This window comes from Prinia subflava, chromosome 2 (genome assembly GCF_021018805.1).
Source record: "Prinia subflava isolate CZ2003 ecotype Zambia chromosome 2, Cam_Psub_1.2, whole genome shotgun sequence".
In the NCBI taxonomy this organism is placed as follows: Eukaryota; Metazoa; Chordata; class Aves; order Passeriformes; family Cisticolidae; genus Prinia; species Prinia subflava.
The window spans coordinates 7,144,188-7,160,885 of record NC_086248.1 but is presented as its reverse complement, the minus strand read 5'-3'; the positions used below and the strand labels follow the sequence as shown (position 1 = coordinate 7,160,885).

The following is a 16,698-nucleotide window of genomic DNA, read 5'->3' as shown; positions in this document are numbered from 1 at the left end:
CTGGCCATGAGGATGCTGGGTATGGCCATATTGCAGAGAAACAGGCACAGTAGGTTTGAAATCCCTCAGGGTGAAGAGGGTCCAGAACCCAAATTTCTCACCATTTGCCTTAACAGAGCTGGTCAGGTTGTTTATGGATTTCATGAGATGATGCCCATAGTTAGATTTTTGTTTTCCTAAGTGGAGCCTTTGGTTATTTTTTGTTTGTTTGTTAGATTATCCCCTGTTCTGGTGAGAATTAGTGATCTGAATCATTCTCTGAGATTAAGGTAGATCTGCCTGACTCTGGCCTTAGGCAATTAAGAACAGCACCTGCTGCTTCCAAGAGCTTTGTAGCCGTACTTTTTCCATAAACCTGAGGCAAGTATCACTTTATTTTACAGTTGGAGGACTCAGAGGTCTGATTAGATAAGTCTTTCACAAGTTGCTCTCAAGTTTGAGGCGAATAGACTGATGTCACAACTCCACGTCTTACTTTGGAAAAAATGGCATTTAAAAAGTAGTTCTGCTCTGGTCCTCAGGATGAAAGATCTCCACATTGTCCCCTTGTGGCTCTTGATCTCAGAATTCACATCTCTCATGCAGCTTGCATAGAAAAGGCTCTTCCATGGACGTTTCTTCTCGAAGCTGATCAGAAAACAAATGAGAAAACTCTCTTTCCTTGAAACTGTTGTATTACTGCTCTCTCAGTTCTTCTGTTCTTGGCATTGCTCATTCCTGTAAGAGGAAATGGTTTGATAATGTTTCTCTTCAGTAAGACAGATGAGCAAGATTCTCCTCCTCAGTGCACATTTGTGCTTCCATTCTTTAGGAATGACCATGGAAGTGCTTGGGACCCTGATTGGAGCTGCACTTCAGGGCCAGATTGTGGCCAGTGCTCACGTCTCCCCCCACTGCTCTGTGAATCCCTCGGTGAACACCACTGACTCCTGGCATGACACTGCCAGCACCCCAGAGCCCTCAGATCCCCTGTCCCATCAAGTAAGTGTCTGTGGGAACACACTAAAATGTCCTACAGAGAAGGGTGGGGGTGTGTCTCTAACACCAGCTCACACCCAGCTGGATGAGCGTAAGCACCACTTCCTTGGAACCAGTGATGCTGGAGCTGAGGCAATGACCTCGTTGCAGATAATGCTTTCCTTCTTTGCTGTCCTTGCAACTCCTCCTCAATGTGACACCCAAATTTCTCTGAGGAGCTTTGCAGGAGGTGCCAAACCCGTAGAACAGCTGGGAGGGATGTGGCCACCCTTTGTTGTCACCAAGGGCTGATTTACAGTTTGTAGAAGCTGAGTAAGAAAAGCAGTTTGCCCCTCCAGAAATACTCCCAGTTCTGAGATCCTCAGCATAGGAAAGACATGGAGCTGCTAGAGCAGAGCCAGAGGAGGGTCACTAAAATGGTCAGAAGGTTGGAGGACTTCTCCTGTGCATACAGGCTGAGAGAGTTGGATTTGTTCAGCCTGGAGGAGAGGAAGTTCCAGGGAGAACTTACTGCAGCCTTTCAGTACAAAAAGGGGCTTTTTAAGAAAGATGGAAAAAACTTTTAACCAAGGCTTGTAGTGACAGGACAAGGAGGAGTGGTTTTAAGCTGAAAGAGGATACGTTTACATTAGATATTAGGAGGATTTTTTTATTTTTTTTTTAAATAATGAGAGTGACAAGGTACTGGCAGAGATTGCCCAGAGAAGCTGTGGATGCCCCATCTCTGGAAGTGTCCATCCCTGGAAGTGTCCAACCAGGTTGGATGGGGCTCAGAGCAATCTGGTCTAGTGGAAGATGTCTCTGCCCATGGCAGAGGGTTGGAACGAGATGATCTTTGAAAGTCCCACCCAACCCAAACCATTCTCTGATTCCATGACAAACTGGTGGCTACAGCAGGATCTTTCAGTTCAGCCACACTGATTTAGAAAGGAGTTACCACTGGAGATCTCCTCTACAGATTAATGGTAATTTTGTGAACAAAGCTCCAAGTCCTATTTGGAATCTGTACTTTTGTAAAGGTACAAAGCACTATTGAAAGTAAAGGGTTGGTAACAGCCCATTAGTGGGGGCAGATCTCAGTGGTTAACACATGGAATGAACCTAGGGATCCACACTTGTTTACTTAATTTTCCATGGCAGGCTTTTCTGTAATTTTGCACAAATAATTTAATCTCCTTGTACTTGAGGTTGTTTGTTTGTTTTGAGAAATAAGGAAGGTTTTCTATCTTGAAGGAAAATGTAAAGCCTGATCCAAACCTCAGTTAACACAATTCAATAATCTTCCATTGTTTGCAGTGGTCTTGAAACAGGCCCTGAATTAAACAATTACGTTGTGTAGTATTTTCTTCCTATGTCACTTGTGAAATCAGCAGATCGTTGGTTCAAATTTACCAACTGCTGGATTCATCCTTTCTTTTTATGCTTTCCTCTGTTGCTCTGTCAGTGCAAGTACCAACCAGTATATAAAATACCCTATGAAGAAGATTCCTTGACCTGAATCTAATCTCAAATGCTTGATGCAAATGAGGCAGTACATATTTGTGCTCTTCTAAATGCAGTGGAGCAGCTCCTATTATCCTGCTTCAGCAGCAGTAAGATCACCAGTTAAAGGCATGGTTTTATCTATGTTTTGGATTTGATTACTCTGGCATCAGCACTGGTGGTCCAGGAAAGGGATGAAGCCTTGCTCCCCTCATTCCCAGACACTATTCTTTGCCTCTGTGCCTCCTGATCCTTGTTTTTTTGGCACAGGCTTCTCATAGAGCTGATCTGGGCAACAGTCTGAGGAGAGCTGGGCCCCTTCTCTAAGTGTCCATGCCATTTTATGGCTGAATAATGTGTTTTTGAGGATGCTTGCTTGGTAACTTTAGTGTGTGTTTTCCTGAGAGTGTCATCCTGCCATCCTCTTTAGCTTCTGGGATAATGGTTTGATGTGGAACACTACTGTGCTTATTACACCTCTGAAAAGTCATGGAGCAAGCTGAATTTCATTTCAAGCAGATTCCTTGTCTGAATCTGCCTCAGACTAAAATCCCCAATTTCTGTTTTGAAATCTCTGAAATGGCTTTCAAGGGAAAAAAAAAAGCACAATCTTGATTTATTTCATTTCTGTCTAACTACATGTGCTTTCCTGTCCTTTTTGAGGCAGGAGGGAGATTGAGAAAGAAACTTCCCAATAAGTTGAATGTCAAGTAGTTTTTTATTTTGAAAAACTAGCAAAAATCCATAGCCTAAAGTAGCAGGTTTGTAGGTAGAGGCATTATCTTCCATTACACTAGATGCTAAAACTGGGAAATGATGGAAAAGCTTTTAGACACAAACATTTTTCAGATCTGAAGACGTTGCAGTGTGACTGGAAACCTGGCCTTTGTTCTCACAGCAGAATATATACCTAATTAATTGCACAGTAAAGAGGGGGTCTTGCATTGGATCTTGATGGATCTTGAATTTTGGTTGTATGGCTGATGGGCATTAAGTTACAAGTGAGGCAAGACTAGATTAATTGAACTTGAAGTACCTCCATCAGGAAATATCTGGAAGAGGGCAAATCTTGACTTTCTTTTAGTGCCCTTCCAGAGGCACTAAAAGGCCCTGACTCTTTTTGTCACAAGGGCTAATTCTTAGCTGCTCAAGAGCACACCTAGTTTTGAAAAGCACTCAGTGAACAAGTTAGTATTATTTTGCTCTTTATTGAACAAAGGGAAGTGGAAGAAATGGTTATTTTCAAGCTCTCCTGAAGTTGTTACTATAAGCTTATGAATGGATCTTTATTACTGAAAACCAAACTGGATACTGATAGAGTTGTAGATGGGCTAACAAGTTTTGTTCAGGGTTAGAGAATCTTATTTGGCTTACCATGAGTATCCTTGATGGTTTAAGCTTAAATTACATTTAATGATGGCCTATGAAACACAACATTTAATTCAAATGCTTCGAGCAAATTAACAAATACATAAAACCAAAATATAAAATTCATAAAGGAGTTCTGTTGCTATCCTTTTTTTCCACCCCCTTCTCTCCTGGCTCAGCTACATTTCAGGCTGAAATTACCTGTTTCAGTGAATTCAGATATCTCCACTATTGCACTCTGTATTCTGTGCAAGCCATAACCAACAGTGTGAAAGTACCGTGACTTAATTTATAGCTCTGCTATAAAAAATCCCAAACTTTTATCCCATGTAAAGAATAGTCCTGCATTCCTTTATCTCACCATGTTATTTTCTGAATTCTAAACGTCTTAAGAAAAGCTGTTTTCTTGAAAAATTTCTATTCTTACACAGTTCATCTGAATACATTTGCACCTATACTACGTCTTTATATTTTGAAGTACTTTCTTGTAATTGCATTTTTTACCAACTTAGACTTATAATAATTTTATCTACAATATATAACAAACAATTTGTAATTCAGTTTTCCTATCAAATAATCATTGTTTCATAAAGCTCTATAAGCTATATTTGATAACACAGTGTAAGGCAAATTATTACATCATACTAACGCAAAGTATTTTTTAAAACTTTAATCCAAAGTCAATGTAATCAGAATTAGAAACAGTAAATGTGATCTGGTGGTATGGGAGGTATCCTTGGAGGCTTTGCTCCCCTGGCCAAATGGAAGCAAAGATTTCTGACTTTGCTTGGATATTTCACTAAATAACTGGGAAAGCCAGCATGCAAGGCACCATATTCTCAAAACATTGGCATGTAAGTATGATTTCTAAACTCATGAATGTCATTATTATCATCATGTGTAAATACAGAAACTGTAGTTTCTGTTTCCATCAGTACTGAGGATTCTCCCATCCACCATGAAATTCCAGATTGCAGTCTGTGCAGCCAGATCAACTGGACTTGCTGAAAACCAGAACACTTCTGTGGATGATGCATGGTTTTGATCAGGTGACTGTGCATGTCTGTAGTTAGTCTTAACATAAGCAAATTTTTAAAACATTCAGGTTGCCAACACAGTAACCCTTTTGTTCACTGCTTTTTTTTTTTTTTTTTTTTTTCTTCAAGAAATATATACTTATGTGCCCTGAATTTATCCTAAGGCAGGTGTGGTTTGTAAATGAACTCCAGAAGTGAACATTTTTTTCAGAGAGGTAGCAGACAGGCATTTGGCTGTATGCAGATGGGCATTTCTTCATTTGCAGGTGGCTTACCAAAAAGGGAAATTTTCATCATGACTTCCCATTCTTCTGTCACTATTTCAAATGTCTTTTTTTTTCCTTTTGAAAGGCAAAAGTTTACATGATTGCAGCAGGGGTCATAGCAGGTGTGTATCTTCTTGGAATTATCGTTCTTTTTCTTGGAGTAAAGGAAAGGGATGGTAAGTTATATTTAAATATGCCTCGATTTAATAATAGTTATTTCATTCTCCTTTATTGAAAAGATTATCATTTTATGTATTCTGCTTCTCTTAGATCCTTATGCCTTAAAGTCAGACAGAGCAATTCCTTTTTGCAAGGGGCTGGCACTCACCATGAAGCATGGTCCATATGTGAAGCTTACAGCTTCATTCCTTCTCATCTCCACTGCAGTTCAGGTAACTTCAGACCCTCTCAGTCTGGTGTTGGCCTCATTCCACTCCCAGCATGGGAGAGTCTGAAATGCAAATAACCTTTGGCTGGTGACTGGAGGGGTGATCTAGGGGGTGTTGCCTTCCCCTGTAAATCAGTAGGGAACCAGAGTCCTCCTTTGGTGCCTGGGGTCCTGTGTGGCTGGAGATGGTTCTTATAAAGGAGAAGCAAAGCCGAAGTCCTGACCATTTAAAGACTTTTTTCCCTTTTCCTTTTTTTTTTCTTTCTTTGTTTCTTTTTTCTTTTTTTTTTTTTCATAAAAGGTGAAGAACTAGTCCTAGTGACCCAGTCTGGGTTGTTCTGTGTTATCCACCCACAGTCTCCTGTGGTTTCAGTTGCTTAGAGAATGCTTTTTCTCTTCTGTCTGTTCCTGCTTTAAACTGTTGCCCCTTTCCTGTGCACAGGTGACTGCTCTGGCAGTGGCTGAACTGGGTCTTGTGGAGTCTTTTGTGATGGAAGGCATTAGGTCAGAGTAAGAAGACAAGCAGAGGCAGGAGGTCTCACCTGTGTCAGAGTTAGGTAGAGCTCATTTTGAAGTGAGGACCTGCAATTGGATGTGGCTCTCACGAAGAGATGCGGTGCATCCTCACAGAGATGAGCTGTAGAAAAGCCACTCAGTAAGAAACCTTCACTCCCCATAAGTACAACAGGCTTTTAAAGCCTGACTTTTGAGACATGTTCAATTCAATAAATATATTACTTTACTCTGAACTTGTACATAGCATTTGAGGTTTACTTTATTTTGAAAAGCAAATAATTATCACATTTTTGCCAAGAGACTCTTAGTCACGTGAACCTTTGATCAAGGGAGTATCAGGACAGAAGGCAAGAATATGACATTAAGAGAGTAAGAGAGCAGTGCTGTGCTCACCAGCAGTGCTGGTGAATTATTAAGTTCCTTGGAAGGACTGCTTAAAAGTTTGTTTGCCAAAGAAACACTGAACTTTTTTGTTGGCCTGGATTTGGGCACAACATCTGTTAGTCCTTGCTAGAATACCCAAGGGTGAGAAACAATAACAGAAGTGATTTCTGCTCATGTCTGGGATCTGCAGGTACTGTGAGCAATGCAGAAACAGGGAGAAGATGAAGGATGAAGGGTCCCTTATTGTCCACATCCTTCCAGCATCCTCTCAGTCAGCAGGGATAGAGAGCACATCTGGCAGCTACTGGCAGCCAACTACTTGCTGACAACACCCAGAGAGGAAAAGATCTCCTGTCAGTCCACATCTCTCTGTTTCACTCTTTGTGCTGACTGAAGGGAAGGTGTGAGGGGAGGCAGAAGCTGGAAGCTGTGTTACTCCAGTTGAGCCAGCATAAGCAACACTTGCTGCTTTTATTTGAGACAGGGACACTGATTTTGTGGAATTTAGAGAGGAGATTACTGATCAGCAAAAGGAATGGGCAGGTAAAGATGCATTGGCTGTAATTCCAGAGTGGGATATCCTATGTCTACAATTAGGGCAGCATGAAGAGGACACAAACTAGGGAAGTGTTTTGTGGCAATAGAGACAGGATACAACTTTTTGGATATCCTAATTTGTATCCAGGTGATTGGCCACCTCTAATCTACAAGCACACAAAGGAGCAAGAATTGATCATTCTGCTGTGGCATGAGTATTAAATCCTCCTCTGCCACTCTGCTTCTGCAGCATTGCTGGAGCTGGCCCTCTATCATATCCTGGTGTTCAGAATCCCCCTGAGTTCTGCAGAGGCGTGGTGGTGGCAGTGGCTTCACCTGTCACATAACACACTGCAGTTGGACCCTCCCATCTGATGAGGACTCAGATGGAGGGAGATATCTGACCCAAAGCTCCACTCCATAGCTGAGGGTGCATACAAAACCAGCTGCTTTACCACAGGAAGTTGGCAGGAGTGTTATTACAGCTGAAACATTACTTGTTTTGGAGTCAGCGGTTCTGGAGAAAGATTTATGGCCTTGCTGGGGAAGAGAAAGGGCATTTTCTTGCAGTAGCCTGCAGCTGTGACAACACAAGGCAATTGGGACATAGGGAATAAAGCCTTGAGACAGAATCCTTTCATAGGGGCTTTTCTGTTTTGGTCAATTTTATGCTCTATTAGGTTTACCTCTTGCTTGCCCCAGTATTATTGGCATGTTATTCCAGTGATAATGGCACAGCTACTGCTTTTTCAAATTGTTGCAATCAAGGGAAGAATGAGACTCCCAAACCCTGCATTTAACAAATCAGTCACCAACTCTATTTAACTTATATGAAGCATGATGCAATTTTTGTATTCTTTAAATTTTTGTTTGTCTTTTGGTGGTCACCAAATGTCTCAAATTCAACAGCTGGAGCAGGGAAACTTTGTCCTGTTCTGCACTCACGCTGCCGGCCTCCGGAATCACTTCCAGTATTTGGTGGTGACCATCTTGGTGAGTTGCACTCCTCTCCCAAACGTCACCTGGTTCTTGCTGGGCTTTGGCACAAAATTACAGAAGACAAGAAAAGTTTTGTGTCTCAGCAGAGCTGTTAGGAAGCTACGCTATCTTTTGCATTGTCTGCTGGAAATAAAGCTGGTGTTCCCTACTGCACTTCTAAAAAAATCATGGTTTAGAGCTTTTAATTCATTCCTTGTTCCTTAATTAATTCCATTTTTACCTGTAAGCCACATCTTCTATAAAAGGCAGGAGCTACTTCTAGAAAGGAGGTCTAGAATTTTACCTCCTTTGTCCCTTTCCCCAATCATATGTGCTGAAATTAAACAAATTCAGTTTGCATATTCGTACACATGACTCCTCTGGGCTAGGCAGCTAGCAAGGATAAATATTTAAAATATCCAGAAATACGAAGATTCCTCTCTAGAGCAATTGGCAGTATGATAAAAAGATCCTTTTACAGAATCTTTTTCCTTGACATGCAGAAGTAGAATTCTGCTTGCTTAGGCGATATTTATCCTTTCCCACATTATAAGACATATCTTTTCCAAAACCATTAAAACCAAAATGCTGGAGAGCAGAAGAGGAGTGCTGGGTATCCTAAGGCTCTGCAAATGAGGGTCACCTAGAAGAGACACAAGAGACAGTAGAGATAATGTAAGTAAAGACTGAAATATAACTAAAAATTAGATGACATTTAAATAAAGGGCAAGTGTAAGGCTGCCACTAGTAGCAGTACTTCAATGCATAGGAAATGTGTTGCTTGTGGTTGTTTCTGCTCTGGGTGAGTATTTCAGTGTCTGAAACAGCAGTGTTGACTGCAAGCAGCTATTTCTCTTACAGACTGCTCCTAAGAAGGGACACACAGCATGGATTATGTACTCTAAGTACATCTTAGGATGGGTTTATCTTGCACTTCAGCTTTCTTCATGGGGTAGGGCTAAATTCACTCCTCATTTGTCAGGTTCAGGCTGTGTGGCAAAAGGCATTAGCACAAAGTGTGACTGCTTGCAGCGTGTTTGAGCTTTAATGACTGAGCACAGCTTTGGCTGCTGTGGCTCGCATTAGAAAAGGAAATTTTAAGACATTTTATGAAATTTTAAGAAATTTTATCTTCTGAGATTTGACTGTGGAAAATTCTCTGATGGGTGGCTTAACAATGATTTTTTTAAAGTCACTCAAAGTATGAGGAAAAACAAGAATCTGCATGTTCACCCTCTCCTCCTTTCAGGATTTATGTACTAGACAAAAAGATGTCTGTGAGCTCTAGAGCTGAAGAAGACAGTGTAAATAAGCACAGTACAGTTATGGAGTTTTGTCCCTTGTAGGTATCAGCAGTGTTGAGCGTTCCCTTCTGGCAGAAGTTTCTGCAGAGATTTGGCAAGAAGTGTGCAGCATGTGGGATTTCGGTAAGCAAATCCTCTGAGAAAAAAAATTCTGCTTGTGCTCATTTCGTTTGACAAGTGGAGTCACTTCAGGAGCTCTTTCAACTGTTTATAACCTCAATCGATGTGAAATTTGCTCAGTTCCAGAGTTTGTTTTAAATCATTATACCAAATTTCAGACAGATTCCAAGTTTCCAAGGGAAACTTTTGAGAAATGATGCCAGAGGGAGGTCGCAGCTTATTTAAGAATCTGCACAAGTTCTCCTCATTTGAAGCTCTCAGAACTAAGCTTCGACGAGGTTTTATAAATTCAGATCCGACTTGCCTCATGTTGACAAGTTATCTGTTGTGCAAGGCTTGTTTTGTCTTCGTTATATGGTGCTGAGGTGTCTGCACTGGTAATTCAGTCCCACAGAAGAAACAAAAGTCTGTTACACACCCCCTCTGGGAGCATCCTCTGAATAGGAGGGCAGGTTATTAGTGAAGTAAAGAAAAAGGTGACCTACCTGAGAAAAGAAGCCTAGTTTAACTCTGACACAGCTCTGCAAAGCCAGCTCAGCGAGCCTGCCCTTGTCACTGATGGATTATTTTAAGTCCCTTACTTAGTGCAGACAGCAGCAATTTTCTGTCATCATCCTCTGTGAGTTATTGAATAGGCCTGTTCCTCCCCATTTTCCCCCTGTTTACCTTCAATTACTTATGAAAGAGGAAAGAAAAATTGCCTTGTGCACAACAAAGCAGGAGGACTTGAAAAATCCAGCCCAAAGCTATATGTCAAAATCTGAACAAAGCTGAAAAATTTAGGTCTGGTGACAGTTATTGAATAGAGCTGAACAGTTATAATTTTTGGAATTAAAAGCTGTGTTGTAATGACTTCCAGAGGATCAGAAGTAACTTTAAAACCCAAGTTCCAAATATGCTGAATTGTTATGTGTTTTGAAGTATGCATCTGGAATTTGAGCCCCATCCTTATTTCTTTTTACCACTTGAGCAAAGAGAATTGCCAAAAGCAGTATTGGCTCATTGACTAGACCTGGGAATGCAGATTTCCTCCTTAGGAAATCTCCTCCTCTGTCTACTTGGCCACAAAAACTGCTTTCTTCAACCAACTTGGCCCTATAAATTTAGTTTTACATGACTGGAAAGCCTGTCAGCACCTCTGTAAACATGGTTTAACTTAATTTTACAGCTGAGTTGCTTGACTATTATGGTCTAAGTGGGGGATGAATTGAAAAAAAGCCACCTCTCTGTTTCACCTTGTATCCATTTCTCAGGGGACTCAGTGTGTGCTCAGTGATGGATTTTGTGTCTGACAATGCATCACAGGAGCTTTCTACCCTACCACCTTGTGTGAGCTGCACAACTAATCTGCACTCTCCCACTATGAAATAAAAGAACATCATTTAAGGCTCCTAAGTTTGTCACTGGGGAATGTTCTACAGGAAGGGAAGGAGACAGGGAAGAAAACTTTTTTTTTCTTCCCTTTAAAATGTCACTCAGCTTTCAGGGTGAACATGTGATTGGAAATCCAGTTTTCTGAAAAAAAAATTCACAGTGCTGCAGACTAATATTTCATGTTAAGGTGATTCTATGTTGAAGAGAGCTCTCAAAGGGTTTAGAAGTTGGTAGATAAGCAACAAGAATCTTGGGTTTCTTTCACTGATATTTCTTTACTCATTCCTCCAAAAGAGGTGACCAACAAGTCTAACTACTGATTAGGTATCCCAAGTTCCTAGAAGTTTAAAGCCTAGAATTTCTGGAGTTATCAGGAATTATCCTGCTCCCAAGCAGGATCCTTGATACTATTCTTCCTACAACAGGCTAGAAATTATTCTCTTCTGTTAATTTCCTTCAGCTTCCACGTGCTGTGTTCATTTAGGTGTCTGCTCTGTCCTCACAGGGCAAACAGTGAATTTACCCTCAGTCAGTCTCAGCTGGTGACTGGCGGTGAAGTTATCACAAGAAATTTTAAGAAGTGTGGCATCTTCTTGGTTCATAGTTTTGGCAAGGGGTCTAAAAACAAAGATGGCTCTCTCCCATAACTCTAGCTTCCATCCTAGCCAATAATATCTTTTGGTTGTGGGTTGTGCAGGATTTAGTAAAAATAAGAGCACCTCCTCACAGATATGCAATTGTTTATTTGCCATCTATGAGCACTGGAGGGATGCCTTTGGATGAGTCCTGGCTCTGCAGCCCCATTTCCACTCTCCCATCCCGTTTGCACTCCCATCCTCCCTGCATCTTTTCCTGATTTGCCCTTCATGATGTGCTGCTGCAGGGAGCAGTTCCACCTGCAGCACCCTGGCAGGGTCACCCCACAGGGAATGGGTGCAAGGACCAGGAGAACTGTGGGATGCTATTCATGACTCAGAGGGCAGCAGCCCTGTGACAAGGCAGCAGGTGCCAATAACAGAGAATTTGCTTTACAAGTAAGAAAGAGGGAGCTGCATTAGCTGTTTATGGCAGTGGGAGCACTGCCCCCATCACTGCTCTGCAGCTGCATGAGCGAGACTTTAGGGCACTGTGACCTCAGTCCTGCCAGCCCTGCTTCTCTTCCTCTAGGAAATTACAATTGCAATGACTATTATTATCGATCTAGAATTTTGTTTAAGTGCTTTGGTTTCTGAGTGGGTGCCCCATGTGGAGCTTAAGGCAGTCATAAAATTGCTTGTAGACACCATAAAATCTGATATTGCTGGAGTGCTCTCTTGTGGTGAAATAACGATTTTGCCACAACACTGGGCTAATGCAAGGATTAGCTGCCTGTGCTGGGAACTTGCAGTCAGGAAAGGTTATTGTCTGCCTCCTTAGCTTGGGAGCAAATGCTTTAGATGGGAAATGCATTTCAAACATAAACATAATGGATTAGACTCCAGGACTCCCAGAATCACTTATCATACAGAGCTGTAAATAGCAGTGCTTAGGGGAATCACTCTCTGTGAAAGCTCTTCTCATACCCTCAGCTCCCAAGCTGCACGTATAGAGGATTGAAACACTTAATGTTAAACTAATCCCCCATCATTAAAAAGCCCTGTAGATAAGCCCCTGGTTCTGGATTCTACATGTGCTGCTGTGCCTGTGGTTACAGAAGTGGGAGATGGAGCATGTGACAGGATGGGCAGTAGGCACTCAATCAGCATTTTAAAAAGTGGATTTTTGGTCCTGTAAGCCCATTGCTTCAAGCTGAAGAAATACAGTGACTATGACTACTGCCAGCAAACAAATCCCAAGCATCCCAAATTAATTTGGTTTTGAGGGTAACCTCTGTGGCTTGTCATGCAATGTCATGAGTGGATCCAGCTGTGGGGAGTGGAGTAAACCACTCTGACTTTTGGGTTTAGTTATTGCTGAGTACGTATGTGGTTTTTAAATGGTGATTAGAAATGAAAGCAAATTCCTCCTCATTCAAGACTGAAGGTGATCTGTGAAATGGTATATTTACAGTTTAAAATGACCACTGAAGCCCTGCCACTCCCCTTGGAATGCAGTGTGAGGATGTTTTAAGGCATTGTCTCTAATAGTAAATTAAGTAATTCCACTGGCCTAGAATAGAAGTGGATAGTTGGTGATCTCTGTTATTTAACTGGCAGAAAAATCTTTGGCCCAGCTGATTAGCAATCTCCAGAGGATTATCAGTGTTCATGGATAAGGGAAGAGCAACTGACGGTGTCTAGCTGGACTTGTGCAAAGCATTTGGCACTGTCCTGCATGACAGCCTTGTCTGTAAGCTGGAGAGGCATAGATTCGGTGAATGGACCACTCAGTGGATAAGGAACTGACTGGATGGTGGCACCCAAAGAGTTGTGGTCAGTGGCTCAGTGTCCAGGTGGGGGCCAGTGTCATCCCCAGGGTCTGCATTGGGACTGGTGCTGTTCAGCAGCCTAGTCAGTGACATGGAGACAGGGACTGGGGCAGGTTTGCTGTGACAGTGACCTGTGTGGTGCAGGTGACACGCTGGGGGGAAGAGATGCCATCCTGAGGGTCCTAGACAGGCTGGAGAGGTGGGGCTGTGGGAACCTGGTGAAGTTCAGCAAGGCCAAGCACAAGGTCCTGCACTGGGGTCAGGGCAATCCCAAGCACAGAAACAGGCTGGGCAGAGAATGGATTGAGAGCAGCCCTGAAGGGAAAGAAATGGGGGTGTTGGTTGAAAAGATGCTCAGGATGACCCAGCAATGTGCACTTGCAGCCTCAAACCCAAACACTTCAAAACCAGCGTGGGCAGCAGCTGAGGGAGGGATTCTGCCCCTCTGCTCCAGCTCTCATGAAACCCCTCCTGCCATGCTGCATCCAGCTCTGGGACCCACAGCCTCAGAAGGTCCTGGACCTGCTGGAGTGAGTCCAAAGGAGGACACACAAATGATCAGAGGGTTAGAGCACCTCTCCCATGAAGACAGGCGGAGAGAGCTAGGATTCTTTAGCCTGGAGAAGAGAAGGCTCCAGGAAGACCTTAGAGCCCCTTCCAGTGCCTAAAGCAGCCTCAAGAGAGCTGGAGAGAGACTTCCTACAGGGGCATGGAGTGATAGGACAAAGGGGAATGGCTTTAACCTGACAGAGAGTAGGTTTAGATTGGATACTAGGACGAAATTCTTTACTCTGAGGGTGGAGAGGCCCTGGAACAGGTTGCCCAGAGAAGATGTGGGTGCCCCATCCCTGAAAGTGTTCAAGGCCAGGGCTTGAACACTTGGATGGGGCTTGGAGCAGCCTGGTCTAGTAAAAGGTGTCCCTGCCCATGACAGAGGGGCTTGTAACAAGATAATCTTTAAGGATTTCATCCAAACAAAATAATTCTATTATTTTATCTAGCATAGTTTGGAAATCAACCACTTTAGGGCTCTTCACAAAAAGTGTTTGTATGGCCAGAGGTCTTTTGGAGACCATGAATGTTTAGGACTATGAATGTGGCCAGGGCCTGTGAGTTGGCTTCAAGACTGGTAAATAGGCTCTTGGGTTTGTTTAATTTGCTAGTTCAGTTGCAGCCCAAATACTGCTAACAGAGAACCCTACTATCACTTGTCCTACTTTGTTCCAATTATTCTGGGTAGTTAAGTACAGATTAGCTCGGGGCTTTTTGAAAATTTAATTTGACCAAAATACGGAGGTGTGAGACATTCCCGTGTGTGAACTGTTCTGTAGCACAGTTTTGTATTTTGAAGGGAACAATCTGTATAGTGCTGAGCAGTGCATGCTGTAACTTAGATATAATGCTTTTCTTCTTCAGTGGATGATTCCTTTTGCAGTCATGCTAGTGACCATTCCAAACCTGATCCTGGCTTACTTCGTGGCCTTCGTCTCTGGTCTGAGCATTGCAGCATCTCTTCTGTTGCCATGGTAGGAGAATTTTACATTTGAGGTGGGAATTAATGTATTCCTGCATTACATGTATGTACTACTGCATGGAATTTGCCTCTGAAAGAGGCAGAATATGGCAAGAGTCACTTCTTCCAATAATCTTTTTTTGGTTTTATAGTGGCTGCTATTTGCAATGATGTGACCTTGGTTGCCCTGTTGATAACAGACTACATCTACCATAAATGGAGCTGCTTTTTGTACATGAGACTATGTAAATTATTCAACAATCTAACTAGCTATACAACTTGTGATAACATTGCTTCAAGGATTATGAAGTTAGGCAAATCAATTAATGTTGAGCAATTAAGAATGTAATGCAAACTATGTCTAACCTTACTTTTTATAAGGGCATGTATGTATAGAACAAGGGGTAATGGCTTTAAACTGAAAGATGATAGATTTAGATTAGGTTTTAGAAAGAATTTACTTACTGTGAGGGTGGTGAGGCCTGGCACAGGCTGCCAGAGAAGCTGTGGATGCCCCATCCCTGGAAGTGTTCAAGATCAGATGGGATGAGACTTGGAGGAACCTGGGTAGGGGAAGGTTTCTCTGCCAATGGCAGGGAGCTGGAATGAGAGGATCTTTCAAGTCCCATCCAATCCAAACCATTCCATGATTCTGTGTATCCCTGCCTGAGTAGTCCTCTGTTATAGATCAAATACACAAGGTTATGATTAGAAGAAACCAAGAATTCAAGGTCTTTTGCTCTTGTGGACTGAAAATAAGTGGGGAGAAACAACTCAAGGATGAGCACAGCAGGACATTTCCTGTTTGGATTAAATAATTGTTATTGAGATCACATTAACCAGAAAGCAAGACCATTGCAGAGAGCACTGTTTTTCATAACTTATTTGTACAATGTCCTGAAAACTCCAAGAGATCATGGAATACATAGTTTGAAATTAGTTGTCAGACTATGTAAGCTTTTCTGCCCAGAGGGTGAGGAGATCTTTCTTTTTCCAACAGTAAATCATTATATATATTGGAAATAAAATATCAATTCACAATTAACATTTAAGCAGCTTCCATTCTATTTCCCCATTATCTAGTTCAGTCTATTTGAAACAGAGAGAGAAAAGCTTTCATTGGTTTCTGAAAATGTTGTTGCCTTATCAAAAGAGTTATTTCAGAGTGCAACCATTCAGACATTCAGAGTCCCTTGAAATCTTAAGAAACATGAGGGATTTTTGTTGTTCTTTTCTGAATATCACAACTTCTAATAGAATGAGAGGCAGACTAGAAAATTCTGCCACCTCTCAAGTGTTTGATGGTTTTTCAGTGATTTTCTACACTGTAATATGTGGCCATGTTTTTCTTACACATTTTTTGCCCTTCTTTCCAGGAGTAGAACCTTTTGAACTTGATTCTTTCATGTGCATGGCTACATCAATCAGCTTAAAAATGGAGGAGGGCTGTGCTCTGTTTCATTAAGTTTGGGCTTTGAAAAAATATTTTGGCTTGAGTTTTTCTTTTATCTTGCTTACTTCTAGGTCAATGCTGCCTGATGTTGTTGATAACTTTCGCCTGCAGAATCCCCATGGGAAAGGACATGAAACCATTTTCTATTCTTCTTATGTTTTTTTTACCAAGATGTCAGCAGGAATTGGGTTAGGAATTTCTGCAGCAGCACTGGAGTAAGTAACACTGTGTTTCCACTTAGTGGATCTGCTCTGAAAGCATTCTGAGGTTACAACACTTTTACCCTGTGGAGTTAATTGCCTTCATGCCCTGGGCCTGAAAGTGCCAGCAGCTCCAGATGGCTGACCACTAAAGACAGGATTGGTGCCATCTAGGCCAGACAACTGAGCATTGAGTTACTTGCCCTGACATGGTTCTGTTCAGAAAAATCTGACTTCCCTTCAGATTTTCCTCTTTTCAATTACTCATGTAAATTTTAGTGGCTTGTATGAATAAAGAACTAAACATGAAAGTGCAGCAGATGCAAGTCCCCCACAGGTGATACAGGTGCTTTATGCATTCCCTGTTGCACCTGAACTGGATATCCCTATGAG

General features: G+C 42.0%; 1 protein-coding gene across 1 annotated transcript in view; it reads left to right on the top strand.

Annotated features, from left to right (window-relative positions):
- Positions 1 to 16,698, top strand: part of MFSD2B (MFSD2 lysolipid transporter B, sphingolipid) — a 39,281-nt gene that overhangs the window by 17,481 nt on the left and 5,102 nt on the right. Inside the window, exons 6-12 of the mRNA XM_063424246.1 lie at positions 812 to 981; positions 5,217 to 5,307; positions 5,402 to 5,523; positions 7,866 to 7,949; positions 9,281 to 9,361; positions 14,556 to 14,665; positions 16,177 to 16,320. Of these exons, the coding sequence (XP_063280316.1) occupies positions 812 to 981; positions 5,217 to 5,307; positions 5,402 to 5,523; positions 7,866 to 7,949; positions 9,281 to 9,361; positions 14,556 to 14,665; positions 16,177 to 16,320 (802 nt within the window). The remainder of the gene's footprint in view (positions 1 to 811; positions 982 to 5,216; positions 5,308 to 5,401; positions 5,524 to 7,865; positions 7,950 to 9,280; positions 9,362 to 14,555; positions 14,666 to 16,176; positions 16,321 to 16,698) is intronic.